Source organism: Eumetopias jubatus, unplaced genomic scaffold (genome assembly GCF_037043125.1).
Source record: "Eumetopias jubatus isolate StellerSeaLion01/CBP00866 unplaced genomic scaffold, mEumJub1_p1.0 scaffold_11, whole genome shotgun sequence".
NCBI lineage: Eukaryota > Metazoa > Chordata > Mammalia > Carnivora > Otariidae > Eumetopias > Eumetopias jubatus.
This window is the reverse complement of record NW_028274817.1, coordinates 85,618,741-85,646,626: the sequence shown is the minus strand read 5'-3', so window position 1 is coordinate 85,646,626 and position 27,886 is coordinate 85,618,741. Positions and strand designations below refer to the sequence as shown.

Below are 27,886 nucleotides of genomic sequence, written 5' to 3'. Positions count from 1 at the left end.
TTTCACAAATATATTAAGAACCTTGAGGAAATGGATGATTTTTATGAAAATTACAGGGATTCATATATCTATACCTATATATTGATAGATATATCAACATAAATACATATGTAATCTAAAGAGAGAAAATATAATGAAAGAAATACAGAAAGATTGCCTTCAAATAATGCACCATACCCAAATAAATTCAAGGAGAGTTCTACAATACCTTCAAGGACCAAATAACACCAAAACAGTGCTAACTGTTCCAGACACATTTATTCTGTGAGGGGGGATGGGATACTTTGTGAACAAATGCATTCCATATTTACAGTGTTGAAAATCTTCTGAGAGCCTGACCAGATCATTCTGTGGAAGGGTAATCAGAAATACTTAGGAATTGGGGTGGCTGGGTGGCTCAGTCGATTTCAGCTCAGGTCATGATCTCAGGGTCCTGAGATCAAGCCCCACGTTGGGCTCCAAGCTCAGCACAGAGTCTGCTTGTCCTTCTCCCTCTCCTCCTCCCCACCCCCTCAAATAAATAAATAAAATCTTTAAAGAAAAAAAGAAATACTTAGGAACATATGAGTCTATTCTACAGTTAAGGAGGTGCCACATTTTTTTCATGTCCAACACATCCATAGAATTTCTGTTCAGTGTGAGTTTTTTCATGCACAGTGAGGTCTGACTTCTGGGAAGACCTTCCTACAATCAGTACATATATGAGGTTTCTCTCCTATGTGGATTCTGATGTCCAGTGAGGTATATATGCTGGCAGAATACCTTCCCACAGTCACTGCATTTAGAAGGTTTCTCCCCTGTGTGTGTTCTCTGATATGTGATCATCTGTGATTTCCGGGAAAAAGCCATCCCATATTCAGCAGATTCAGAGGGTTTCTCCCTAGTGTGAATTTTTTGATGTACAGCTAATGGAGACTTCTCACAGAAGGCCTTTCCACATTCACTACATTCATATGGTTTCTCTCCAGCATGAGCTCTCTGATGTATAATGAGATGTGACTTCAGGGAAAAGGCCCTACCACACTCAGTACACTCATAGGGTTTCACCCCTGTATGAATTCTCTGATGAATAATGAGGGGTGATTTCTGGGAGAAGGTTTTGCCACAGTCACTACACTCATAGGGTTTCTCCCCTGTATGAATTCTCTGGTGTATAATAAGAGGTGACTTCTGAGAGAAGGCTTTTCCACATTCTGTACATATATAAGGTTTTTCTCCAGTATGAAGTCTTTGATGTCCAGTAAGGTGTGACTTTTGGGAAAAGGCTTTTCCACAGTCAGTACATATATAAGGTTTCTCTCCTGTATGAATTCTTTGATGCCCTATGAGGTGGGACTGCTGGCAGAAGGTTTTTCCACATTCACTACACTTATAGGGTTTCTCTCCAGTATGTGTTCTCCGATGGATGATGAGTTGTGTTTTCCGAGGGAAGGTTTTCCCACATTCAGTACATTCATAGGGTCTCTCCCCAGTATGAGTTATCTGGTGTATAAAAAGGTGAGACTTCTCACAGAAGGCTTTCCCACATTCACTGCATTCAAAGGGCTTCTCTCTAGCATGCACTCGCTGATGTATAATGAGATGTGACTTCTGAGAGAAGGCTTTTTGACACTCAAAACATTCATAGGGTTTCTCTCCAGTGTGGACTCTCTGATGAACGATGAAGGGTGACTTCTGGGAGAAGGCCCTCCCACACTCAGTACATTCATAAGGTTTCTCCCCAGTATGAATCCTCTGATGCACAATGAGGTGTGATTTTTCACTGAAGGCTTTTCCACAATCGCCACATACAAACGGTTTCTCTCCAGTATGAATTCTTTGATGTATAATAAGCTGTGACTTCTTAATAAAGCCTTTCCCACACTCGTTACAAACATTGGGTTTCTTACCAGCTTGATTTTTCTTATACTGAATATGGACTTGTTTATGATTGAGACCTTTTTCACATCGACTATGTCCACAGGGTTTCATGCCAGTGTAAATTTCCTCAGGCACAGAACAGGAATCATTATAGCTAGGTGGTGTCCCACATCCAAATCTCTCAATGAGGTTCTTCCTTGCATGGCTCCTGTTGCATGTCAGTGAGTTTAAATTAGATTTCAAGCTCTTTTCACATGAATCAAAATCACAGAGTTTTTTACTCGAAGGATCAAGGTCTATGCACACACCAAGTATTTTTCCAAATGTATTACATTTGGGACCTTTCTCTTTGGCCAATGTTTCATGGCTAGTGACTGTGACCTGCTTCAAAACTCTGTCTTGGTTTCCTTGATACCTATCTATCTGACCATCAGTATGCCAGACTTTTAAGAGAGGATACAATGAATTATCCTTTGGGGTTTTTTCCAGTATCTCCTTTTGAAATGAAAGCTCTTCAGAAATGATCTGCTGGGAAGAGTCAAGGCTTTTCTCTCTGTCTGAAAGAAGAAAATAAAGATAAAATCAAACAGGGGCGCCTGGGTGGCTCAGTCGTTAAGCGTCTGCCTTCAGCTCAGGTCATGATCCCAGGGTCCTGGGATCGAGCCCCACATCGGGCTCCCTGCTCAGCAGGAAGCCTGCTTCTCCCTCTCCCTCTGCCTGCCGCTCCCCTTGCTTGTGTTCTCTATCTCTCTGTGTGTCAAAGAAATAAATAAAATCTTTAAAAAAAAAAAAAGATAAAATCAAATAGAAACCAAAAAGAAAACAGCAACAAACAGAAGTGCTAGGAAGGTGCTGATGTAGGATGGATGTTATAAAGCAGACCTAATGAATTTTAAGGAAGAAAGGAGGCCATTGATGTCAGAGAAGAAGAAAATGCCCTCTTAGCCGTCTACCCAATTCTTACTTACCTGAGTGGATCCACCTTGACAACTCAGTCTTTATGATCCATGGGTCCTCTTCATGTTCCAACTTGAAGATTACACCTGGTTTTATACCTGAACACCCTGTTAAGGGAAAATTATAATGGTCTTGGCCTTGGCCATTCAGAAATTCATGGGGAGAAGAAGCAGTCTCAGGGGCCTCCCAGGAAAGATGGGTCCTTAACTCACAAAAATAAATTCCAGATATAACAAAAATATGAATGTAAAACACAAACTATAAAAGAAAAGACCCTATTCATGGAAAATCATAAAGGTCATGGTCTTGACAGCTCTGAAAGATGAGGAGGATTCGATTCACTGTTACATGGAGAATGGGCCCTTACCCACAGACACCAGGTGGCTGTAGATCTCCAGCATCACATCTCTGTGTAGGGTCTTCTGAGCAGGGTCCAGGTGCTGCCACTCTTCCTGGGTGAAGTCCACAGCCACATCCTCATATGTCACTGGTTCCTATAACAGTACATTCCTGTACAATCTGCTCATTCTGATCATTTTTTACCACAGCAATATCTGTAGGATACCTAGTTAGCTTTTTGTATAGCATACTTAATGAGAAAAACTTTGTAAAATTTTGCCATTAGCAAGGTTAGTGGAAGAGAATAAACAGTCTAAAACTAGATATAAATAAAAATGGGAAATTTAATATATAATAAAGGAGTATTTTAAATAAGTGCAGGGGCACCTGCCTGGCTCAGTCAGTGGAGCACGTGACTCCTGATCTCGGGTTTGTGAATTTGAACCCCACGTGAGGTGTAGAGATTACTTAAAAATAAAATTTATAAATAAATAAATAAGTGCAGAAAAGACAGATTATTCAAAACTGGGTAGCTATCGGAAGAAATGTAAAGATGGACTCCTTATTTCACACTATACACAAAAATAAATTTGGGATATAACAAAAATTTAAACAAAGAAAAAGAGAAGCCATAAAATAAAGACAGGAGAGATTTTAAAAATAATTTTGATTTGGAGAAAACTCTTCTAACTAGGCATGCTACAAAACCCAGATGCCACAAAGGAAAACACTGATAAATTTGACTACTTTATGTATTGCATAACAAAATAGATCAGAAACAAACTCAAAGGACAAGCATCTAACTGGGGAGTAGATATGTGCACAACACGTAAATGGACACAGAGCCAATTTTCTCCTTTATAGAGTTCCTACAAGCATGAAGAAAAAGATCAACAACTTGACCTTTTAAAAAATAATCAGAGGACATGACCATCAATTCACAGAGAAGGAAATGCAAATGGCTTTTAAACATGTAAAATGATGTTCAACTTCATTCACATGAAGAGAAATGCAAATTAAGACAAAACAAAACATCATGTTTTTCTTACATATTATCAAAGATGAGAGTTTGATAAGTCACTAAGTTGGTAAAGATATCAAAAAAAGAGCAAACTCACATTGTGGGCATACCCTGGTACAAAATATTTTGAGGGCAATTAATTTGACAATATCCATCAAAATTTTAAATGTGCACATTATCTGACCAGCAATACCATTTCTAGAAATTATTCAATACATATACCCATATATGTGAGCAAAACAGCATATGTGAAGGTATTTCACTACAGTACTGCTTATAACAGCAAAATAATGAAGACAACCTCATGGGGGATTGGATGAATTATGCTTCAATCCCCATAAGGGAATACCATATACAATCATAAAAAGCAACAAGGATTGATATGCAACAATCTCTATGATATACTGCTAAGTGAAAAAAAATTCATTTATTCAGCAAGCTGTTAGTGAGACCCCACTGAATACCAGGGATTGTTCTAGGAATTGGGGATCCAGCAAAAAAGACACCTGAAAAAAGTATCTTCCCTCAAGCATCTCATAATCTAGTGAGAGGAGACAGCCAACAAGGCTGAGTGATAGATCAACACATAGCCACACACACAAAAAAAGTTTGTAATGTGTACTTCAAAACTCACATCACTCATATACAAAAAGCTCCTAGAAAGCAATAAGCAGGGCGCCTGGGTGGCTCAGATGGTTAAGCGTCTGCCTTCAGCTCAGGTTATGATCCCAGGGTCCTGGGATTCAGTCCCACACCAGGCTCTCTGCTCAGCTGGGAGTCTGCTTCTCCCTCTCCCTCTGTGCTCTCTCTCTCAAATAAATAAATAAAATCTTAAATAAATAAATAAATAAATAAATAAAATAAAAGAGCCCATCAAAAAGGGGCTGTGTTCTACAAACATTAAAAGAATAATAAAAGGATGCTATGAACAATTTTATGACAAGAAATTTGAGAATGCAGATCGTAGGACAGCAGAGTATGGCACACAGGCCAAATCTGGCCCACGAGCTAAGAATGGTTTCTACGCTTTTAAATGGTTGAAGAAAAAAGTCAAAGGAGAATATTTTGTGGCATGTGAAAGTTATATGAAATTCAACTTTCAGTGTCCATAAATAAAATGTCATTGGATTGCAGCCATGCTCATTGGTTTGCATATTGTCTACAGCTGCTTTCAACCTACAAAAGCAGAGCTGAGTACTTGCAACAGAGACCATACGGCCGACAGGCCTAAAATATTTCTATCTGGCCCTCTACAGAAAAAGTTTGCTGACCCCTGACTTAGACAAACTGGACAAATTATTTGAAAATCACAGCTTAACAAACCCAACATACAGGGGCACCTGGGTGGTTCAGTCATTAAGCGTCTGCCTTTGGCTCAGGTCATGATCCCAGGGTCCTGGGATCGAGTCCCGCATCGGGCTCCCTGCCCAGCGAGAAGCCTGCTTCTCCCTCTCCCACCTCCCCGTGCTTGTGTTCCCTCTCTCGCTATGTCTCTGTCAAATAAATAAATAAAATCTTTTTAAAAAAAACCCAACATACAAAGAAAGAGAAAATCTGAATGGTACTATATTATTTCAATAAGGCAAATTCATAATTAAAAACCTACCCACAAAGAAAACTCCACACCATAATGACTTCACTGGAGAATTCTTCCAAATATTTTAGAAGGAAATAATACTAATCTTACCCAAACTCTTTCAGAGAATACTTCCCAACTTGTTAAATAAAGCCAGCCTAACTGTTATGCCAAAACATAAACAGGAATACAAGAAAAATTATAGGCCAATATGTCTCATGAACAGAGTAGTAAAAATCCTCAACAAAACATTAATAAAAGACTGGCTTGATGATAATGATGAGGAGGAGGATGACAGGAGTTGGTGAAGATTGACCATAGATAAAACAAAGATTGGCCACCAGTTGATAATATTTGCAGGTGAGTGATAAGTACAAGGGATTCACAAACATCTACTTTTGAGTATGTTCAAAATTGAAATTTTCCATAATAAAATGTATAAAAACTATATTTCTTGGTAAGGTTTTATCGGTACTTTTTTTAAAGTTACAGAAGATACAGTGTGTGTGGTAAAGAAAAATACATGAAAATAATAAAATCACTCATACACATTTATACATATATATCTATACACACAGGGGTTTTATGTATCTGGAAGGATCATCTCCAAACTACATAATACTAGTTATGCCAGGGAAAGGGGCAGAAGTTACATTACAGAGATATTTCCCTTTCTTTCTAGTTTTTACTTTGCAGTATTATTTACATTCTTTGCACCATACATACATTACCCTTGCAAAGAGGGGATAAAAAGACATAAAATGGGGGCACCTGGGTGGCTCAGTCGGTTAGGTGTCTGGCTTCAGCTCAGGTGGTGATCCCAGCGTCCTGGGATCTAGCCCCACAGTGGGCTCCCTGCTCAGTGGGGAGTCTGCTTCTCCCTCTCCTTCTGCCCCTCCCCCCCAACTCGTGTTCTCTCTCTCTCATATGGATGGATAAAAATCTTTTAAAAAACTGTTTAAAAAAAGACATAAAATGGAAGAGCAGAGAAGGAACTGGCCTTGAGTTGGGGAATGATCCCACAAACTATGAGATGACAGCAAAGGAGCCATGGAAAACCAAGAAACCACCCACCCTCCAAGCCTCTGCCAGAAATTTTTAACTAAAAATAGCCTCTTTGAAACGACTATCGATGATACCATACTGAGCTGAAAACCACTGGCCTTTAGGAAAATTCAACAATAAATTTCTTAAAGTCCCAGAAATCTTGACTTGCTGAAGAGCTGGACAGATGAACTGATTTCTCTTGATGGAGAATGCAAACCATCTAACATATCCTTTTTGCCAGTTTCACTGTGGCTGCCAGGAAGCTTGAAGGTAAAATGTTTAGCTCAGTTTATATGAAGTAAGGCCAGATAATCTATGTATCTTAACAGCAACTTCATCTGCATCTTGATCTTCTATTTTGTCTAAATTTCTCTAATTCTTATTTTCAAAGTATCGTCCTTTCTCATTTTACAGTGGGAAAACCAAGTGGGAAACAAACAACTTAACTGGGACTCAGTCATTTTGTCTCTCTTTGGAAAGCAATTGGGGGTGCAGTGGGGTACAGAAGAGTCTTCAGAGACGAAGCTGGGTTAACCACTCTTCAATGGCTGAATGTAACACGTGTTGTTTGTTAATTCATTGATAACTTATGTTTATCAACTGACCAGCAATTCCATTTCTAGAACTTTGTTCTAAGGTAATAATCATGGATGTGTGCAGAAATTTAACTGAAAGAACTTTCATCACAGCTTTGTCTTGAACACCATAATTTTGAAAATAACCAAAATGCCCAATCACTGAGGAATGAGAAAGTAATTTATGGAACCTCCAAGGGATGGAAAGGCAGGTGACCATTTAAAATAACACTAGGCACAATTAAGAGGCTCAAAAGATCCAGCAACCAAATGTAAAGTGTGGACCGTGTACGGATCTTAATTTGAACAGACAAAAAAATCTTTGAGATAATCATGAAAGTTTGAGCCCTGACTAGATATTTAATGATATTAAAAATTTTAACCAATGATGATCTGAAGTTATTATTGTTAATTATTTTACCTTGAATAACAGTATTGACCTTTAAGACCTTATCTTTTACAGGTACATGATGAAGACTTTATTATGAAATGATACATCTGGGATTTGTTTCAAAATAATAAGAAGGACTACATATGTAAAGATTCATTTAGCTATACACTTAATATTTGTGCATTTTAGGGGTGCCTGGGTGGCTCAGTTGATTAAGCATCTGCCTTCGGCTCAGGTCATGATCCCAGGGTCCTGGGATGGAGTCCCACATCGGGTTCCCTGATCAGCGGGGAGTCTGCTTCTCCCTCTGCCTGCACCACCCCCTGCTCATGCTCTCTTTCTGTCAAATAAATTAATAAAATCTTTAAAAAAAATACTTGTGCATTTTATGTTATCAGTAACAAAGAAAAAACAATCTGGGAGGGAGAAATAAATGGGTGGTCTAGACTAGGGGTTGGCAAACTTTCTCTGTAAAGAGACAGATAGTAAATATTTCAGATTTGTGAAGCCCACGGTCTCTGTGGCAACTACTCAGCAATCGAAAGCAGAGCCACAGACAATACATAAGCCAATGCTGTTTATCGGTTGTGTCCCAATAAAACCTCATTTATGGAACACCTGGGTGGCTCAGTCGGTTAAACCTCTGACTCCTAATTTCAGTGCAGATCATGATCTCAGGGAGGTGAGATCGAGCCCTGCATTGGGCTCCACACCAAGCATGAAGCCTGCCTGAGATTCTCTCTCTCCCTCTCCCTCTGCCCCCCATCCATTGCCCTTTCTCTCTCTAAAAAAGTTTTTTAAAATACTACTGTTTAAAAACCTCATTTATGAGCACTATAATTTGAATTTTATATCCTTTTCATATGTCGCAAAATATTCTTCTTCTGATTTTTTTCCAAACATTAAAAAATGTGAAAACCATTCTTAGCTTATGGCTGTATAAAAACAGCAGTGGGCCAGATTTGGCCCACTGCCTATAGTTTTCCATCCCCTGGTCTAGGTGAAACAACAGTGGCCATCAGGTGACAACTGATGAGACTGGGTGAGGGGCATGATGGGAGTTTATTATATAATTCCCTCTATTTTGCTGAATGTTTGAAAATTTCCATGGACATAAGCTTAGTAGTATTAGGGAAATAAAGTTAATAGCATGGAAATATAGCTGCAAAATGAAGAGGCACACCACAAGATCACACTCCCAATTGTTTAATAACAACAAACATCTGACCCCTAAGATACCACAACGGTTTGTGGCCCTCCAAAGCTCAACGCTGCCTGACAAAATCTTATTCCTTGGCATTTAATTTCTTTTATTCTATTTTCTCGGGTATTACATGAGTAGAACTGACCTTGAGTTCATGGATGATCCATACAAGGTCAGTGCTACAAAACCATGGTGAATAGATAATAATCAGGTATTAACTCACTTAATTATCATCCCAAGCCTCAAAGGATAGACCCTGCTATTATCCTCATTTCACAGTGAGGAAACTGAGGCCTAAAGAGGTTTAGTCACTTATCCATGATCACACAGCCAGTGACTAGAGGGTGAGCTGGTGAGAAAACAAAAAGCAGAGAACTCCTCCCTAGCTGTCATGGCACCAAAGTTTTCAGAGATGCAACTCTCTATTCCTGAATGCCCTAAAAAGTTAATTCTCGCCCTAAATTACAGAGGACATTGTCTGATTTTTAACTTGAGAATAACAAAACTCTAAATTTACATTGTGCTTTACAGTTCAAAGTTAACTAAAAATCTTAATGCCACAACGAGGAAAAGAGAAGCCAAGAATCCAAGAAATATTTGCAAAACACATACCACTGATAAAGGAGTAGTTATCAGAATATATAAAAACAAGTCCTACAAATCAATAAGGAAAAGGCAGACATCCAGTAGAAAACTGAGCAAAAGATCTGAACAGGTGACTCACAAAAGAGGATCTAAGAGAAAGATATGAAAACGTAGTCATCAGGGAAATACAAAGTAAAGCCTCAATGTCTGTTGCCTCCATTGGAATGCTGACACCACAAGGGCAGGGATTTTTGTTTATTCATGTTTGTATTATCAATCTCAAAGAGCTGCCCATCATGGACCTCACAGAATCCCAATATTGACCCTATGTATTCCCATTCCTGTCCCCATGGACCCTCATCACTCACTCTAAAGACCACCCCAATGCTCACCCCAGATCCCCCATCATTCACCCAACGAACTCTCCATCACTCACCCCTGACCCCATTCACTCACCCTACAAACCCCTTTCACTCACTCCCTTGAAACCCTATCATTCACCCTACAGACACCATTGCTCACTGCATACTCCATCACTCACCCCAGGCCCCTTTCACTCACTTCCTAGAAACCCCATCATTCACCCTACAGACACCATTGCTCACTGCACAGACTTCCCCCCCGGGTCACTCACTTCCAGAAACTCCTCATCGCATGTCCCACACACAGTCCTACAGACTCCCTTCCCTATCACTGCTCTCCACATCATTCAGCCCGAAGGACCCCCTCATTGGTCCTTCCACGTGTCCCCATCACTGACCACACAGACCCGCATCCCTCAACCGGGCCCCTCACCCTGGCTCTGCTCTCAGGACCCCAAAGCTCCTTCTCAAGACGAGCTTGGCTCCCTGCTTGCACAAACGGGCTCAACATCGCCCGAAATTCCCTTTCCCCTCCAGCACTCCTTGGTGGGTCTGGATGACGCATTAGCTTATCTTTCGCAGGCTCAGCAACAGCCTCCAAGCCCGAGCTCTACCAGTAACAAAAATGGCGTCATTCGGTCTGCGCCAGGAACTCTGTCGCCGGCCAGGAAAATGGCCAGGGCCTCACACTGCTTCTTGAGGCTCCCATTCCAGCCTGAAGAGATATGTGTTTTAGGGTCCGGGAAGTCCCCGTGATATTTCCGAGGCCGGGTATTCGGATTTGGTGCTTCGAAAGCAGTGTGAGGCTCGGATGTGTAGCGACTGTTCCGGGAGGGTGAATGGGCGTTCCCGGTCCTCAGCAGAGGCCCGGCCTGAGCAAAGGCGTGGCGACGTGCGGGTAGGGGTGTTCGGTGGGAACCGGGACCCAGGGAGGGGGGCGGGGAAGGGGTGGTAAGGCCGGAAGGTAGAAGCACCGCCTGGCAGATTGCTCTGCAGAAGCCTCATTTCTAAAACCTCTGGTGAAAGCGAAGAGTCTTCGGACATAACGTATCCTCTCATCCACACTCCCGGCCCGCCTCTCGCAGCCTGGCGTCATAGCCCTCCCGCCTTCCTATTGTTCCTTCAATGGGGCCGAGCCCCCTCCCCGTCTGCCACTCAAGGCTCGGCCTCGCGGCGCTCCTGCTCTTCTATTGGCTCCTTGGAACACAGAAGGCCCTCCCTCTCTTGTCACTCACAGGCCAGACTTTCTGCCCGCCTCTCCTAAAGTGGGCAGATGTGGCCTTTGGCAGCCCATATCAAAGCTGAAAGAAGTAGGAGGCAGAGGTTTAAGGTAGAGCCTAAGGGGCATTGATTTTAGAAAAATTAACAAAAGACTAGATTTGAGGTCAGCCCGGAATGGGATTGAATAGTTAACAAAGGCTCGGATTCTAGATCTACAAAATAGAGTACTGATGGCGAAATAGTCAAGACCTCTACCAAGGTTCATGGATTGAGAAAACTAACAAGTTAAGAGTTAAGAGTCGGCCTTCGGCTCAGGTCATGATCTCAGGGTCATGGGATCGGGTCCCACACGGGGCTCTCTGCCCAGCGGGGAGTCAGCTTCTCCCTCTCACTCTCCCTCTCTGCTCTCCCCCGCCTCAAATAAATAAACACATAAAATCTTTTTAAAAAATCTTACTTCTAGATCAAAGGACACTGAAGGTAAAATAATGACTAATTAGGAAGTGTAGCCTCCTCAAGTCTCTATGACCTTCTGCTTCCTCCATCACACCGTCTTTGACTCTGACCCTCCTCTTTCCTTCTTATAAGGACCCTTGTGATTACATTGGACTCATCTGGATAATCCATAATAATCTTCCCATCTCGAGATTTTAATTTAATCATATCTGCAAAGTCCCTTTTTCCATGTAAGATAACAAATTAGAGGGTCAATGGTGGTGGAAGACTTGATTGAGACACAATGTATTAATAGGGAAAGACTACCAATAGTAGATCAGGTTTGAATTCAAACCAGATGGGTATCAATAAGGGGCCCAGGCTTTTATTTTTTCAGAATTTTTTCAAAGGCCTGGGTTCAAGGTCAGAACAAAGGAAACTGATGGAAATCTCAGTAGACACCCCTGGACCCTAGGTAATGGTCATAGGAGCATTGATGGTGGAAAAGTTAACAGAAGCCCAGGTTTAAGATCTAGAACACAGACACATTGATGGCAGAATACTTAACAGAGCCCTGGGTTTAAGGTTAAAGCTAAAGGTCACTGATGAATAAAGATTTAATAGACAGCCAGAGCCAAGGTCAGAGAAGAGGGACATTGATGGTAAAATCTATAACAGCAATCTGGATTTAATATATAGATCACTGGGGAAAACTAATGTTAATAGCCTTGGATTTCATTCACAGATCGGGTTAGGCATTGATAGAAGTAAAGACTCAGGTTTGCTTTTCATGACAGAGTACATTGATGATAGAATAACTTGTTGACAGAGACCTACATTAAATGCCCCAACAAGTGGAGTATTAGTGGCAGAAGCATTAATAGAAGGCTGTGTAGAGAGAAAACTGAGCAGAGAACCAGGTGCAAGGGCAGACCTGAGTGTCTATGAGAGTGGAAGAATTAACAGAGGACCAGGACCAAAGTTCATATCTGAGGGATAGAGATTCATTATTATTTCATGTTCAGGCTCAGGGTGAAAGTGTGCTGGTCCCTGGGAGATGTGTTCTCCATGATTCTATGCTCCAGTTCCCTTCTGCAGTAAATGTTTCCAAAGCCCTGATTGCAAATGTCCCTGCCTTCTGGACTCTCGGGGTGTGATGTGTTAAAGGAGATAGGGTTCACCTGAGCTCTTAGTTGTTAGATCGTACAGTCTAAAGACTCAGAAATTGAGGAGTTTCACTATTTTATTTAATTTAGGTTTTAAAAAAAGATAAAGTTTGTCCTGTACACCAGAGTGGCCAATATATTGTTCTCATCTCTAGAGTAATTGCTACAATGGTAGGAAATAAAATGTTACAGAAAATTGTTTTTCTAACTAACAAACATGAATTAAAGTTGTCCTCTAAATAAAGTCTAGTTAATTATGCAAAATATACTTTAAGGTGTTTTTTTTTTCAAAAACAAGAAGTTTGTAGGTATAAGTAAAGAAAAAAAAAAACATCATTATGAAAACCTACAGCGTGGGGAGAGGCAGGGCTGACTAGATGGGCCCTTTCCAGTTCAGGAGTCTTGGCCCGAGGCAGGAAGATGATGCTGAGAGTTCCTCATCACACCCCGGCTGCCTCCCTCGTGGTTGATGCCACATCTTCAGAGGTGGTTTGCGGTGAATTGTTTCATTCAAGGCTGGGAGGGGACTGATGCCCTGGTGACCTCAACAGGGTGTTAGCACTATCAGGGTCCCCCAGGATGTGACAGCAACAGGTGATTAAGGACAATGTCACTGGCCCTGTTGTGGTTGTATTAGGCTTTGGACATCAGCTCGAGATGCTGCAGCCAGCACCTTTAGTCAAGAGGTAAAGAGGAGAGAAGAACAAAAGAGAGAGAGTGTGGGAGAAGGAGAGAGGCCTGTGAGAGATATTTAACTGCCCCCGCCTCCAAGATAAATTCACATGTCTAGTGAAACCTGTGAAAAACAACCCCAAGGAAAAAGGTCAGGAGCTGAGAATTGATGCCTTCCTCCCACTGAAGCGGCCTCAGAAGGGACTTGGGAGGGACTAAAGGAAGCAGAGAAACTACCTCTGCCCAGGAGTGGCCAGGGTATCCTCAGAGCAGGAGTGAAGAACCTGTATCTGACACCCTTGGTATAGAGCTGCAGGAAGTGTCCCCTCTCTGTGCTGCCTATGCCCCAGCAGGTTGTTTTGTCCAACCCTCTGCCTCCAGGTACCAGGACATACCAGCTGCACCAGTGGATCCAAAGGCCTCAGGGGAGGAGCCTGTCTCCCAGGTTTCACGGCAGATGGCCTAAGTTACTTTGCTTTGCAGCTCTGTAGGTTCAAAGGAATTAGGGGTCAGGGGCCAGTGGAGCCATGGAACCTCTGGGCCAAAGGGGGAAAAACACTGGATAAATTACTCGGGATTTGATGAGCAGCGGCATCTGGATTTTTGCAGCAGTGTGGATCATCAGGTCCACTCCCATTCCTCCAGTTTCTGGACCAGTCAAGTTTCCCAGAAACACATTTCACAATGGAGAATCTGATTCCACAGCATGACTTTGTTCTAGCTTGATCAACCTAAAAACACCAGAAACAAACCTACAGTCCAACAATGTCAAGTTTGTTGACCCTTTTCAATGAGGGAAACTGCATATCAGAAGAACCGTGGGACATCTCACCAAGTAAAAGAAAAGGTACAGTTTTCACAGGATTTGAGGAAAGGATAAAATTGATATGAAATTTAAATGAGCCCTGCTACATCTATCAACATCGTGTTATCTGCATAAGGACATTTATTGTGAGGATCACATCTGTGTATGTACTGATTTCTAGTGCAGAATTTCTCAACCTCAACACCATTGACATTTTGGGCTACATAATTCTTTGTCGGGAGCCTACCTTGTGTATTATAGGATGTTTAGCATCATCCCTGGGCTCTACCCATTAGATGCCAGTAGCCCCCTCATCCAAGTTGTGACAAAATTTTGCAGACATTGCCAAATGTCCTTTGGGGAGCAAAATCATCCCTGGTTGAGAACCACTGTTCTAATGGTTTACTGATAGTGAGTATGATAGTGAAAACTCAGTAAAAGGTTTTATGGGATGGCTTCTGTTTTCACTTTTCTATACATATTTTATGGTGAAGTATTAAATGAAGAACACATTAAAATGACAAATCTGTGGTTAAAAGCAAGTTCGTTGTAAAAAAAAAAAGACAATGTCAGAGATGACGTGACCATCTTTGTAGAAAATCCAATAGATTTATTAAAAAGCTACTAGATTTGGGGCACCTGGCTGGCTTGGTCGGTAGTGCATGCGACTCTTCCTCTTGGAGCTTAAGTTCAAGCCCCACATTGGGTGGAGAGATTACTTAAAAAATAAAATCTTGAGGGGTTCCTAGGTGGCTCAGTCAGTGAGGTGTCTGACTCTTGATTTCAGTTCAGGTCATGATCTCAGGGCTATGAGAGAGAGCCAGGAGGCCTGCATTGGGCTCTGCACTCAGCAGGGAGTCTGCTGAAGATTCTCTCCCTCTCCCTCTACCCCTCCCTCCTTCCGCTCACACCCTCTCTCTCTCGCTCTCAAATAAATAAATAAATCTTTTAAAAAATAAAATAAAATCTTTAAAAAAAACTACTAGATCTAATAAGTGAGTTTAGCAAGTTTGCAGGATACAAGATCCATATACAAAAACCAACTGTATGCCTATATACCAGCAATGAACAATCAGAAATTGAATTTAAAAACCAATATCATTTACAACATTATAAAAATCATGAAACACTTAGGGATACATTTAACAAAGCATGTGAAAGATCTATACACTGAAAGTTACAAAATATTGCTGAGAGAAACTAAGTAAGATCTAAATAAATGGAGAGATATGCCTCATTCGTGGATTGGAAAAGTCAATATTGTTAAAATGTCAATTCTCCCCAAATTTATCTATAAATCTAATGTTATCTAAATAAGAACCTCAGCAAGATTTTTGGTAGAAACTGACAAGCTGATTCTACAATTCATAAAGAACAAAAGACACATGAAAAAATGCTCAACCTCACTTGTCATCAGGGAAATACAAATCAAAACCACAATGAGATACTACCTTACACCTGTCAGAATGGCTAAAATTAACAAGACAGGAAACAACAAATGTTGTCAAGGATGTGGAGAAAGGGAAACACTCTTACACTGTTGGTGGGAATGCAAGTTGGTACAGCCAGTCTGGAAAACAGTGTGGAGGTTCCTCAAGACGTTAAAAATAGAGCTACCTGGGCGCCTGGGTGGCTCAGTCAGTTAAGCAACTGCTTCCCGCTCAGGTCATGATCTCAGGATCTTGGGATCGAGCCCCACATCAGGCTCCCTGCTCAGCAGGGAGTCTGATTTTCCCTCTCCCTCTGCCCCTCCCCATGCTCGCTCGCTCTCTCTCTCTCAAATAAATAAATAAAATCTTTAAAAAACAAATAAAAAAAACAAGGTGTGCCTGTAGAGGGCTGGCCCTGTGGCTTTCCTCAGCTTACTTTAACTTGCCTGTCACAGAATTTTTCCACAGGCACTCGCCTTCATTTGGTAAATAACTTGCCCAGCCTCACCAGATCCCCTAGCTTTATAATACATCTTTTGTATAAATATATATCGATAAATACACTTGCTGACTCATGTATGCATTTCATGTAAGGTCTCTTTTGAAAGCACAGATTTAAATTTTCTAGACTATAAAATATGGATGTTTCTTTACTTTCTAAATTAGGTACTTTAGGGCGCCTGGGTGGCTCAGTTGGTTAAGCGACTGCCTTCGACTCAGGTCATGATCCTGGGGTCCTGGGATCGAGTCCCACATCGGGATCCCCCTGCTCAGCTGCAAGTCTGCTTCTCCCTCTCCCTCTGTGATCTCTCTCACTTTCACTGTCTCTCAAATAAATAAATAAAATCTTAAAAAAAAAATAGAGCTACCCTACAACCCAGCAATTGCACTATTAGGTTATTTACCCCAAAATCCAGATGTAGTGAAATGAAGGGGCACCTGCACCCCAGTGTTCATAGCAGCAATGTCCACAATAGCCAAACCGTGGAAGGAGCCGAGATGTCTTTCAATAGATGAATGGATAAAGATGTGGTATATATATATACAATGGAATATTACTCAGCCATCAGAAAGGATGAATACTGGAGCACCTGGGTGGCTCAGTCGTTAAGCATCTGCCTTCAGCTCGGATCATAGTCTCAGGGTCCTGGGATCGAGTCCCGCATCGGGCTCCCTGCTCAGTGGGAAGCCTGCTTCTACCTCTCTGACTCCCCCTGCTTGTGTTCCCTCTCTCGCTGTCTCTCTGTCAAAAAATAAATAAAATCTTTTTAAAAAAAGGATGAATACTTACCATTTACATCAACATGGATGGAACTGGAGGGTACTATGCTAAGTGAGATAAGTCAATCAGAGAAAGACAATTATCATTTGGTTTCATTCATATGTGGAATATAAGAAACAGTGCAGAGGACAATAAGGGAAGGAAGGGAAAACTGAATGGGAAGAAATCAGAGAGGGAGACAAACCATGAGAGACTCTTAACTCTGGGAAACAAACTGAGGGTTGCTGGAGGGGAGGGGGGTGGGGGGGTGGGGCAACTGGGTGATGGGCATTAAGGAGGGCACGTGATGGGATGAGCACTGGGCATTATGTGCAACTGATGAATCATTGAACATTACATCTGAAACTAATGATGTACTAGGCGTTAGCTAATTGAATTTAAATTTAAATAAATAAACAAACAAACAAATAAATAAATAAAATTCATATAGAAATGCAAAGTATCGGGGCACCTGGGTGGCTCAGTCATTAAGCATCTGCCTTCGGCTCAGGTCATGATCCCAGGGTCCTGGGATGGAGTCCCGCATCGGGCTCCCTGCTCCTCAGGGAGCCTGCTTCTCCCTCTCCCACTCCCCCTGCTTATATCTCTCTCTCGCTGTGCCTCTCTCTGTCAAATAAATAAATAAAATCTTTAAAAAATAAAAATAAATGCAAAGTATCTAGAATAGGCAAAACAACTCTTAAAAAAGAAAAACAAAGTTGGAGGGCTTAACACTGACTCAAGAATTATTATAAAGCTACAGTAATTGACACTGTGTGATATTGGTGTAAAGATCAAATAGCAGATAAATGGAGCTAAGTAGATACTCTAGACATAAACCCACACATATATGTGGGTTATAACTAATTTTTTTAAGATGCAAAGACCATGCGGTAAGGAAAGGATGGCTTTTTCAACAAATAATGCTGGAACAATTAGATATAGAAATGCAAAAGAACATACTTGGACCCATACCTTGCACCATATTCACAAATTAACTCCAAATGGATCATAGACCTACATTTAAAACCTGAAAGTATAAAACTTCTGGAAGAAACCACAGGGGAAGATTTGTGACATTAAGTTAGGCAAAGATTTTTTAGATTTGACAACAAAAGCAAAATTTACAAAAGAATAAATTGATAAATTAGATTTCATCAAAACTAAAAAATCCATTCTTTAAAGGACACAGTTAAGATAATGGAAAAACAAGCCACAGACTGGGAAAAGTCTTTGCAAAAACGTGTATCTGAATGTAAAAAGACTCACAAAACTCTACAATAAGAAAATAGCCCGGGTCCCCTGGGTGGCTCAGATGGTTGGGTGTCTGCCTTTGGCTCAGGTAGTGATCTCAGGGTCTTGGGATCAAGCCCCACATCGAGCCCCACATTGAGCTCCCAGCTCAGCAGGAAGCCTGCTTCTCCCTCTGCCACTCCCCCTGCTTGTGTTCCCTTTCTCGCTGTGTCTCTCTCTGTCAAATAAATAAATAAGATCTTAAAAAAATTAATTAAATAAAATAAAATCTAACCATGCACCTACCATATGATCCAGCTTTTACACTGTTAGGTTTTGACCCAGGAGAAAAGAAAATATATGTCCATACAAAGACTTGTACAATGTTTGCATGGCAAGTGCATTTGTAATAGTCAAAAACTGAAAACAACTCAAATGTCTATCAAGAGATGAATGAATAAACAAATTAGAGTGTATCTATACAACACAACATGGATGAATCTCAAAATAATACTGAGTGAAGGAAACTATTCAAATAAGGGTACATAGTGCATAAATAGTTTCTATTTATATAAAACTTTATAAAATGCAAACTAATTTTTAGTGATAGCATCAGTGGGGATGAGAGAGTGATGAATATGTTTACTACCTTGATTATGGTGAATATATATATGTAATATATAAACTTATCAAATGGTATATTTCTAATATGTACAATTTATTATATGTCAATTATATCTCAATAAAGCTGTTTTTCAATGTCACGGATAACAATAGTCTGCATGGCCAATTATACCAGAAATACATGCAAGAAAGTCTAAGTGGTTGAACCATGAAACTGTCAGATATGTTTTTCTGATCTCATACTCAACAGCAATGATTTACCTTGAGGAAAATTAACACCAACTCTCAAATCCTGAGTTCCCCGACCTCTGTCAAATGATAAAGTTACAATTTGTGCAAGATTCCATCTTTTTTTTTAAAGATTTTATTTATTTATTTGACAGAGAAAGACACAGAGAGAGAGGGAACACAAGCAGGGGGAGCGGGAGAGGGAGAAGCAGGCTCTCCTCTGAGCAGGGAGCCCGAGGCCGGGCTTGATCCCAGGACCCTGGGATCATGACCTGAGCCAAAGGCAGACGCCTAATGACTGAGCCATCCGGGAGCCCCAAGATTCCATCTTTATGCTATACTTCAATAGAAAGTTAAATTATTTATTTTTTTTTAAGATTTTATTTATTTATTTGACAGAGAGAGTGAGAGAGCACAAGCAGGGGAGCAGTAGAAGGACAGGGAGAAGCAGGCTCCCCATCGAGCAGGGAGCCTGATGCAGAGCTCGATCCCAGGACCCTGAGATCATGACTTGAGCTGAAGGCAGACGCGTAACCATCTGAGTTACCCAGGCACCCTAAAGTTGAATTTTTTTAAAAAGATTTTATTTATTTATTTGACAGAGAGAGAGCACAAGCAGGGGGAGCGGCAGGCAGAGGGAGAAGCAGGCTCCCCACTGAGCAGGGAGCCTGATGTAAGACTCAATCCCACAACCCTGGGATCATGACCTGAGCCAAAGGCAGATGCTTAACAGACTGAGCCACCCAGGTGCCCCTAAAGTTGATTTTTTTTTTTAAAGAAGTGGAAATATACTACAGAGTGAAAAAATCTTGGGCTCAACAAACAGTGTTCTTGGGAAATCATGGGAAACTCCCAGAGCCACATGATGCTGGCCTTTTCATCCATTCATCCTGGAGTCAAAAGGTCCACAGCATCCTGGGTCCTGGTTCAGGTTTTGCTCTCATACAGGGGTCTGTCACCACCACTGGTGCAGAGTCTCTTGTTGTCTTTGTGGAAAAGTACTGAGCACAGACATGTACACCATCCTGGTTTTCCACACCAGAGTCTGCACCTGCAAGAGTTGGCAAGTCCCTCCTTACAAATGGCCACAGACTTTCCTGTTTGCAGATGTGTTTATCATTTACATATGCTCTCTGCATGTGCTGGGATTTACAATCCCCTCCTGTGATAGAGACTCGAGTTGCGTTGAAAGATCAGCCATACATGGTCTTCATCTCTTCCTCTGCTATTTGTTGACTGGCTGACTCTGGGCAAATCCTGGCCTCTTGAATCTACATCTGTGACATGGGGCAATAAGGCCATCTACATCTTCCTGGGAGTGTATGTTAAAATCCCTTGTGAACCCAGAAGAAAGTAAACACAGAATAAGTGCATGTTATTATTGTCAACATGCTCCTGATTTAATACGAACAGCTAATGTTTGTTGATCACTCACAATGTGCCTAGCCCTGTGCTAAGTGCAACTTATAACAGCCCTGTGAGAGAGAAGCAGTTACTACCTCATTTCACAGAGGGAGAAATGGAGAGTCAGAAAGGTTGAGTGACTTGCCCAAGGTCATCAGATGTTGCGACTGGGGAGTGAATTCAGGTCTATCTGACCACAGAACCCACCCTCCTCCCACCAGGTTGCACCGACTTCTGCCCATGTGGCCTCAGAAAGCTCCAGTCACCCCTTTCAAAACCCAGTGATCCTAGAACTTCAGAACAAAAATGTCTGACTTACTCCTTATAGTAGGCTGAATAATGGCCCCAAAGACATTAGGTCATAATCCCTGGAACCTGTAAATGTTACCTTATTTGGAAAATGGTTCTTTGCAAATAGGATTAAATTAAGGCTGTTGAAATAAAGAGATTATCCTGGATTATCTGGGCGGGCCCTAAATGCAACCACAAGCTGTTAGTGAGAGCCCAGGAGCTAAAGAAGCTAAAGGAGGGGGAGAGAGAAGCAGCCAAGGGTTGGAGCCAGAACAGGAGACCCAGCCAGAGTTGGAGGAAAAGCTGCTTTTGCTAAAGCAGCAACTAAAAATATTTAAAAGATGCTGGTTGTCTTGGGACTGCTCACCGCCTTCCTTTCTTTCCTATATGTGATAGCTCTATCCATTAGGAAGCTCTTTGCTGCTGGGGTTTGGAAAACAAGCATGCAGTTTCCCAGGAAGATAGTGGTAATCACCAGAGCCAACAGTGGCATCCGCAAGGAGACGGCCAGAGACCTTGGTAGTAGAGAAACCCAAGGATGCAGTGCCTTCTGAGATATGCTGAAGGGATAATCTGCTGGCCAGTGAAATCCAGGCCAATACAAACAACCCTCAGATGCCAGTTCAGAAACTGGACCCATCCAATACCAAATCCATCTGAGCCTTTGCTAAGGACTTTCTGGCAGAGAAAAAGCAGCTCCCTATTCTGATCAACAATGCAGGAGTGATGGTGTATCGGTATTCCAAGACAGCTGGTGACTTTGAAACCCATCTGGGAGTCAACCACCTCGGCCACTTCCTTTGTACCCACTTGCTCCTGGTGCCACTGAAAAAGTCTGTGTCCTCACAAGTGATAAACCTGTCATCAGTAACCCACCATGCTGGCAAGATTCACTTCCACAGCCTCCAGGGTGAGAAGCACTATAGCCAGGGATTTTGCTCATTGCCACAGCAAGGTGGCCAATGTATTTTTAGTTGGGAACTGGCCAAGAGACTCCAAGGCACAAGGGTCATGCAGTGCATCCAGGCGTCATCCACTCCCAGCTGGTCTGGGACTCCTGCCTGCTGTGCCTGCTCTGAAGGCTCTTCTCCCCCTTCATCAAGTCAACATGGTAGGGGGCATAGACCAGGCTTCACTGTGCCTTAGCTGAGAGCCTGGAGCCCCTGTGTGGCAAGTATTTCGGTGACTGCAAGAGGATCTGGGTGTCCCCAAGGGTCTGAAATAGCAAAACCATTGAGTACCTGTGGAATGTCACTGTAGGCTTCTAAAAATACAGTGGGAGTAGAGATGATGGAAGAGTCACAGCTTTATTGGGACCAGTCCAGCCATAATGAAGGGGGACAAAGGAGAAGGCCTACCCTGAAAGACTGTCCTTCTGGCTGGCTACTGTTGAAAATTCTGCCCTGCTCTGATCCTCCAGACCCTTCTAGAAACCTTTGCATACCCACCTTTCTTGTGAAGCTGGCTCAAGGTACAAGACATTTCACACCTGCAGAGCATTCTTCTCCAGGACTTACAAGAACTGGCTGCTCTCTTGGGGCAGGAGGACAGGGCAGATCCCAGGCTGGTCATGGGGAAAGAAGAAGGGCCTGGGAAACAGGGGCAATTTTCTCACCAATACCAGAAATGCCAGCCAGCATGCTTAGCTGAGGTGACAGGAGCATCAGCATTACGTATTTCCAAGGACTCTAAGACTTAAACTTTTGACTGATCACTTTCGTCTTTGAAATACTAGTCACTCAGGAAATACTAGTCATTCAGGAAATACTCAGGAAATTTTTGGTTAACCTTGGCCAACTTTGATTTCTTCCTCTGAGCATACTGGAGCTACTGCATGAAGCTGGACCTTCCCATTTTCTTTTTCTAGTTTTTTTTTTTTGTATTAAAAAGTTTTCGCAGCTTTATTGAGATATAATTGACATATAATATTGTATGAGTTAGGACCTACCCATTTTCAAGCATGCAGATGGTTTCCTTTTCAAAAGAGTTCTCCTTACCTCAATTTTTAGAGAATATAAAGACTGTGCCTTGAAAAAAAAAAGAAATAAGCAGAAGAAGACTTGAATAGACACAGAGGAGAAGGCAATGTGAAGATGAAACACAGAGAGATATGAGGATGTTAACCTTGAAGATTGGAGCAATGCCACCAGAAGCCAAGGAATAATGACAGCAACAAAAGTTGGAAGAGGTAAGGCATGATTCTCCCTAAGAGCCTGTGAGGGAGAACAACCCTTCTAACAACTTGATATTGACCAGTGATACTGATTTCAGACATGTGGCCTACAGAACCATGAGAAAATAAATTTGATTTTTTATTGACCCATTGGTTGTTTAGTAGCATGTTGTTTAGCTTCCATGTATTTTTTCCCAGTTTTTTTCTTGTAATTGATTTCTAGCTTCTTTTTTTAAGGTTTTATTTATTTATTTGAGAGAGAAACAGAAAGAGCGAGAGAGAGCACGAGCAGGGAGGAGAGGGAGGAGAGGGAGGAGCCGGCTTCCCTCTGAGCAGGGAGCCCGATGTGAGGCTTGATCCAAGGACCCTGGGATCATGACCTGAGCCAAAGGCAGACGCTTAACCGACTGAGCCACCCAGGTGCCCCTGATTACTAGTTTCATTCAGAAAAGATGCCTGATATGATTTTAATAATCTTCAATTTATTGAGACTTGTTTTGTGGCCTAACATGTGATCTATCCTGCAGAATGTTCCATGTGCACTTGAGGAGACTATGTATTCTGCTTTTTTGGGATGAAATGTTCTGTATATATCTGTTAAGTCTGTCTGGTCTAATGTGTCTTTCAAAGACACCATATACTTACTGATTTTCTATCTGAATAATCTAACCATTGCTGTAAGTGGTGTGTTGAAGTCCCCTACTATTAGTGTATTACTGTCAATCTCTCCCCTTTATGTCTGTTAATATTTGCTTTATATATTTAGATGCTCCTATTTTGTGCATAGATATTTATAATTTTTATATCCTCTTGTCACATTCTTCTTTATCATTATGTTATGCCCTTCTTTATCTCTTGTTACAGTCTTTGTTTTAAAGTCTATTTTGTCTGATATAAGTATCGCTACCCCAGCTTTTTTTCTTATTTTCATTTGCATGGAATATCTTTTTCCATCTCTTCACTTTCAGTCTGTAGGTGTCTTTAGGTCTGAAGTGAGTCTCTTGTAGGCAGCATATAAATGGGTCTTGTTTTTTCATCCCTTCAGTCACCCTATGTCTTTTGTTGGAGATTTTATTCCATTTACATTTAAAGTAATTGTTGGGCGCCTGGGTGGCTCAGTCGTTAAGCGTCTGCCTTCGGCTCAGGTCATGATCCCAGGGTCCTGGGATGGAGTCCCACATCGGGCTCCCTGCTCCGCGGGAAGCCTGCTTCTCCCTCTCCCACTCCCCCTGCTTGTGTTCCTGCTCTCGCTATCTCTCTCTGTCAAATAAATAAAATCTTAAAAAAAATAAATAAATAAACAAATAAATAAAGTAATTGTTGATAGGTAAGTACTTATTGCCATTTTCTTCATTGTTTTCTGGTTGTTTTTATAGTTCTTTTCTATTCGTTTCTCCTTCTCTTGCTCGCTTCCATTGTAATTTGATGATTTTCTTCAGTGTTGTGCTTAGATTCATTTCTCTTTATTTTTCCTTGTGTGTATCTATTATAAGTTTTTGATTTGTGGTTACCATGAGGTTCAAATGTAACACCCTACGTATATAGCAGTCTTATTTAAATTGATGGTTACAGGGCACCTGGGTGGCTCAGTCGGTTAAGCGGCTGCCTTTGGCTCAGGTCATAACCCCAGGGTCCTGTGATCGAGCCCTGTGTTGGGCTCCCTCCTCAGCGGGGAGCCTGCTTCTCCCTCTCCCTCTGCCTGCTGCTCTGCTTACTTGTGTTCTCTCTCTATCTTTGTCAAATAAATAAATAAAATCTTTAAAAATAAATAAATAAATAAATAAATAAATAAATAAATAAATAAATAAATTGATGGTTGCTTAAGTTCAAACACATTCTAAAAACACTACATTTTTACTCCTTCCCCTCCTGAACGTTCATATATTTGATGTCATAATTTGCATCTTTTATTTTGTGTATCCCTTAACTACTTACTGTAGATATATTTGATTGTTCTGCCTTTGACTTTTAATCTTCATACTAGCTTTATATTGATCGACTACTTTAACTATACGCTTGCTTTTACTGATTAAATTTTTTCTTTCATAGTTTTCTTACATCTAGTAATGATGCATCTTTTCCATGTAAAGAAGTCCCTTTAACATTTCTTGTAAGCCTGATTTAGCGGTGATAAACTTCTTTAACTTTTGTTTGTCTGGGAAACTCTTTGTCTCTCCTTAAATTCTGAGTGATAATCTTGCTGAATGAAGTATTTTTGGTTGTAGGGATTTTGTGGGGGTTTTGTCCGTCAGCTTTAAATATATCATGCCACTTTCTTCTGGCCTGCAAAATTTCTGCTGAAAAATCAGTTGATAGCCTTAAGGATGTTCCCTTGTATGTAACTAATTACTTTTCTCTTGCTGCTTTTAAGATTCTCTCTTTAGCTTTAATTTTTGACACTTTAATCATTATGTGTCTTATGCTCTTTGGGTTCATTTATTTGGGGGATCTCTGTGATTCTTGGACCTGGATGTCTGTCCTTCCCCAGGCTGGGGAAGTTTTCAGCTATCATTTCTTCAAATATGTTTTCTGCCCCTTTCTCTCTCTCTTCTCCTTCTGGGACCCCTATAATATGTGTATTAACATAAAGAATGTTAATATGCTTGATGTTGTCCTAGAGGCCCCTTAATCTATCTTCATTTTTTTAATTCCTTTTTCTTTTTGCTGTTCAGTTTGGATGATTTCCACTATCCTGTCTTCCAGATCACTGATCTGTTCTTCTGCATCCTCCAATCTTTTATTGATTTCCATTAGTGTGTTTTTCACTTCAGTTCTTATATTCTTCAGCTCTGATTTGTTCTTTTTTATATTTTCTATTTGTTGACATTCTCAGTGAGTTCATTAACTCTTTTCCCAAGTTCTCTGAACATCTTTATGATCATTACTTTGAACTCTTTATCAGGTAGACTGCTTATATCCATTTTATTTAGTTCTTTCCCTGAGGTTTTGACTTATTCTTTCATTTGGAACATATTCCTCTGTCTCCTCATTTTGTCTGACTCTCTGTGTTTGTTTCTATGTATTAGGTAGGTCCACTACATCTGCTGGTCTTTAAGGTAGTAGCCTTAGTAGAAGGCATCTTATGGGGCCCAAAAGCACAATTCCCTCTGGTCACCAGAACCAGGCACTCCAAAGGTGTCCCCTGTGTAGGCTGCATGTGCCCTCCTATTGTGACTGGGCTGCAACTGCTCGTGGGTAGTGCTGGCCCCCAGCATGACTGCCTGAGAGGCCCAGCTGAAGCTGCTGTGGCTGTGTTGGTGGGTGGAGTTATCCCTTGGTGTTGCTGGCTGTGAGGCCAGCCCATGACTCTTGCAGGCATGCTGGTGGATGCAGCTGCCTCTCCCGGTCACAGGAATCACTTTGGAGGGGCAATGGTCCCAACTGAGGCTGCCCACAGGGTGGTGTGGGGCAGAAGCTGCTTTGGAGGAGTATCTGCTGAGATGGGCCCATTGTGCAGGGTGGGGTTGCAAAGGGGTCAAGTGGGGCAAGTGGTGCTAGCAAGGTAGATGGAGAGTGGCAGAACTGGTACCTGCCAGCTTTGGCCCAGCTAGGCTGAAGGAAGACAAGAAAAATGGTGCCTGCTAGAACTTCTGTTCCAGGAAAAATTTCCTACAGATCTCTACCCCTCCAGGACATGCCTTAGAATTAGTCAATAAATCTTCACATGTGGCCCAGGTACTTTTCAAACTGCTGCCTCTGTGCTGGGGGTCAGAGCAAGTGAGGTTGTGTGAGTCTTTGAAGAATGGAACCTTGGTTTCCTATAGCCCACCAGTTCTCCCAGAGTTAAGCCCCACTGATTTTCAAAGCCAAATTTTATGGAGGCTCATCTTCCTGGTGCAGATCCTCAGGGCTGGAGTTACCTAATGTGGGGCTTGAACCCCTTGTCCTCACAGAGGACCTCCATGCCTGTGATATTCCTTACACTTGTGAGTTATTACACCAGGGCTTTGGTTCTCAACCAGGGTGCATCCCTACCTTTCCTACCCTTCTTTTCTTTTTTTTTAGAGATTGTATTTATTTATTTGTCAGAGAGAGAGTACAAGCAGAGGAAGAAGCAGACTCCCCACTGAGCAAGGAGCCCGATTTGGGACTCAATCCCAGGACCCTGGAATCATAAGTTGATCCGAAGACAGCCGCTTAACCCACTGAGCCACCCAGGTGCTCTATTTCCTACCCTTCTTGATATGACTTTTTCTTCATCTCTTTGGCTGTGGAAGAATTTTCTGCTAGTCTCTAAGTCATTCTCAGAAAGAGTTGCTCCAGATGTATTTATAGCCTTGATGTGTCTCTGGAAGGAGGAGGTGAGCTCAGGATATTTCTACTCTGCCATCTTTCCCTCTAAGAGTGATAACTTGATTTCTAGTGTCCACATCCAAAGAGGAATTTTGACCCACGATGGATGATACCCAGAGTTTAATCCATACCTATTTCAGGTGATGAGATTTGGTATTTTTGAGCTGATAATATTAAATGAGATTTTGGACCTGAGTTCATACTGCAATGTATTGAGAAATTGGGAGATTTGGTGATGTAGTACATGCATTTTACGTGTGCAATGGACATGAATCCTTGGGGACCAGAGGGCAGATTACAGGAGAGTGAATAATCCCCCCCAAAGATATTCTATTTTCTGGAATTTGTGTGTTACCTTACAATAATAACAAAAAAGACTTCGCGGATGTGATTAAGTTAAAGATTTTGAGATAAGGAGATTATCCTGGATTATTTGGGTGGGTCCTAAATGTATCACAAGTGTCCTTATCAGAGGGAGGCAGAGGGAAATTTGACACCAACAGAAAAGAAAGGGGGGGGGGGTGTGACCATGGAGGCAGAGATTAGAATGATGCAGCCACGGCCAAGGAATGCTGGCAGCCACCAGAAGCCAGAAGAGCAAAGAGCAGATTCTCTCCTAGAGTCTCTGAAAGGAGTGCAGCTCTGCTGACACTCTGATTTCAGCCCAGAGAAACTAATTTTAGACTTCTAACCTCCAGAACTGTGATAAGATAAATTTCTGTTGTTTTATGCC

The 27,886-nt window shown here is 41.7% G+C and overlaps 1 protein-coding gene and 1 pseudogene across 2 annotated transcripts; one reads left to right on the top strand and one right to left on the bottom strand.

Annotated features, from left to right (window-relative positions):
• Positions 1-601: 601 nt before the first annotated feature.
• ZNF630 (zinc finger protein 630) lies at positions 602-10,641 on the bottom strand. Of its 2 annotated transcripts, none has more exons than XM_088028814.1 (4): positions 10,606-10,641; positions 3,185-3,311; positions 2,829-2,924; positions 602-2,417 (listed from the first exon to the last, which is right to left on the bottom strand). In XM_088028814.1, exons 1-4 carry the CDS (start codon positions 10,624-10,626, stop codon positions 691-693), a joined length of 1,971 nt encoding a protein of 656 aa, XP_087884940.1. In that variant the 5' UTR covers positions 10,627-10,641; the 3' UTR covers positions 602-690. The 2 variants fall into 2 exon arrangements, with proteins under 2 accessions (XP_087884940.1, XP_027969271.2); XM_028113470.2 differs by lacking the exon at positions 10,606-10,641 and adding an exon at positions 10,351-10,549.
• A 10,387-nt stretch (positions 10,642-21,028) lies between these two features.
• LOC114216707 (retinol dehydrogenase 12 pseudogene) lies at positions 21,029-21,972 on the top strand (annotated as a pseudogene).
• Positions 21,973-27,886: the final 5,914 nt, after the last annotated feature.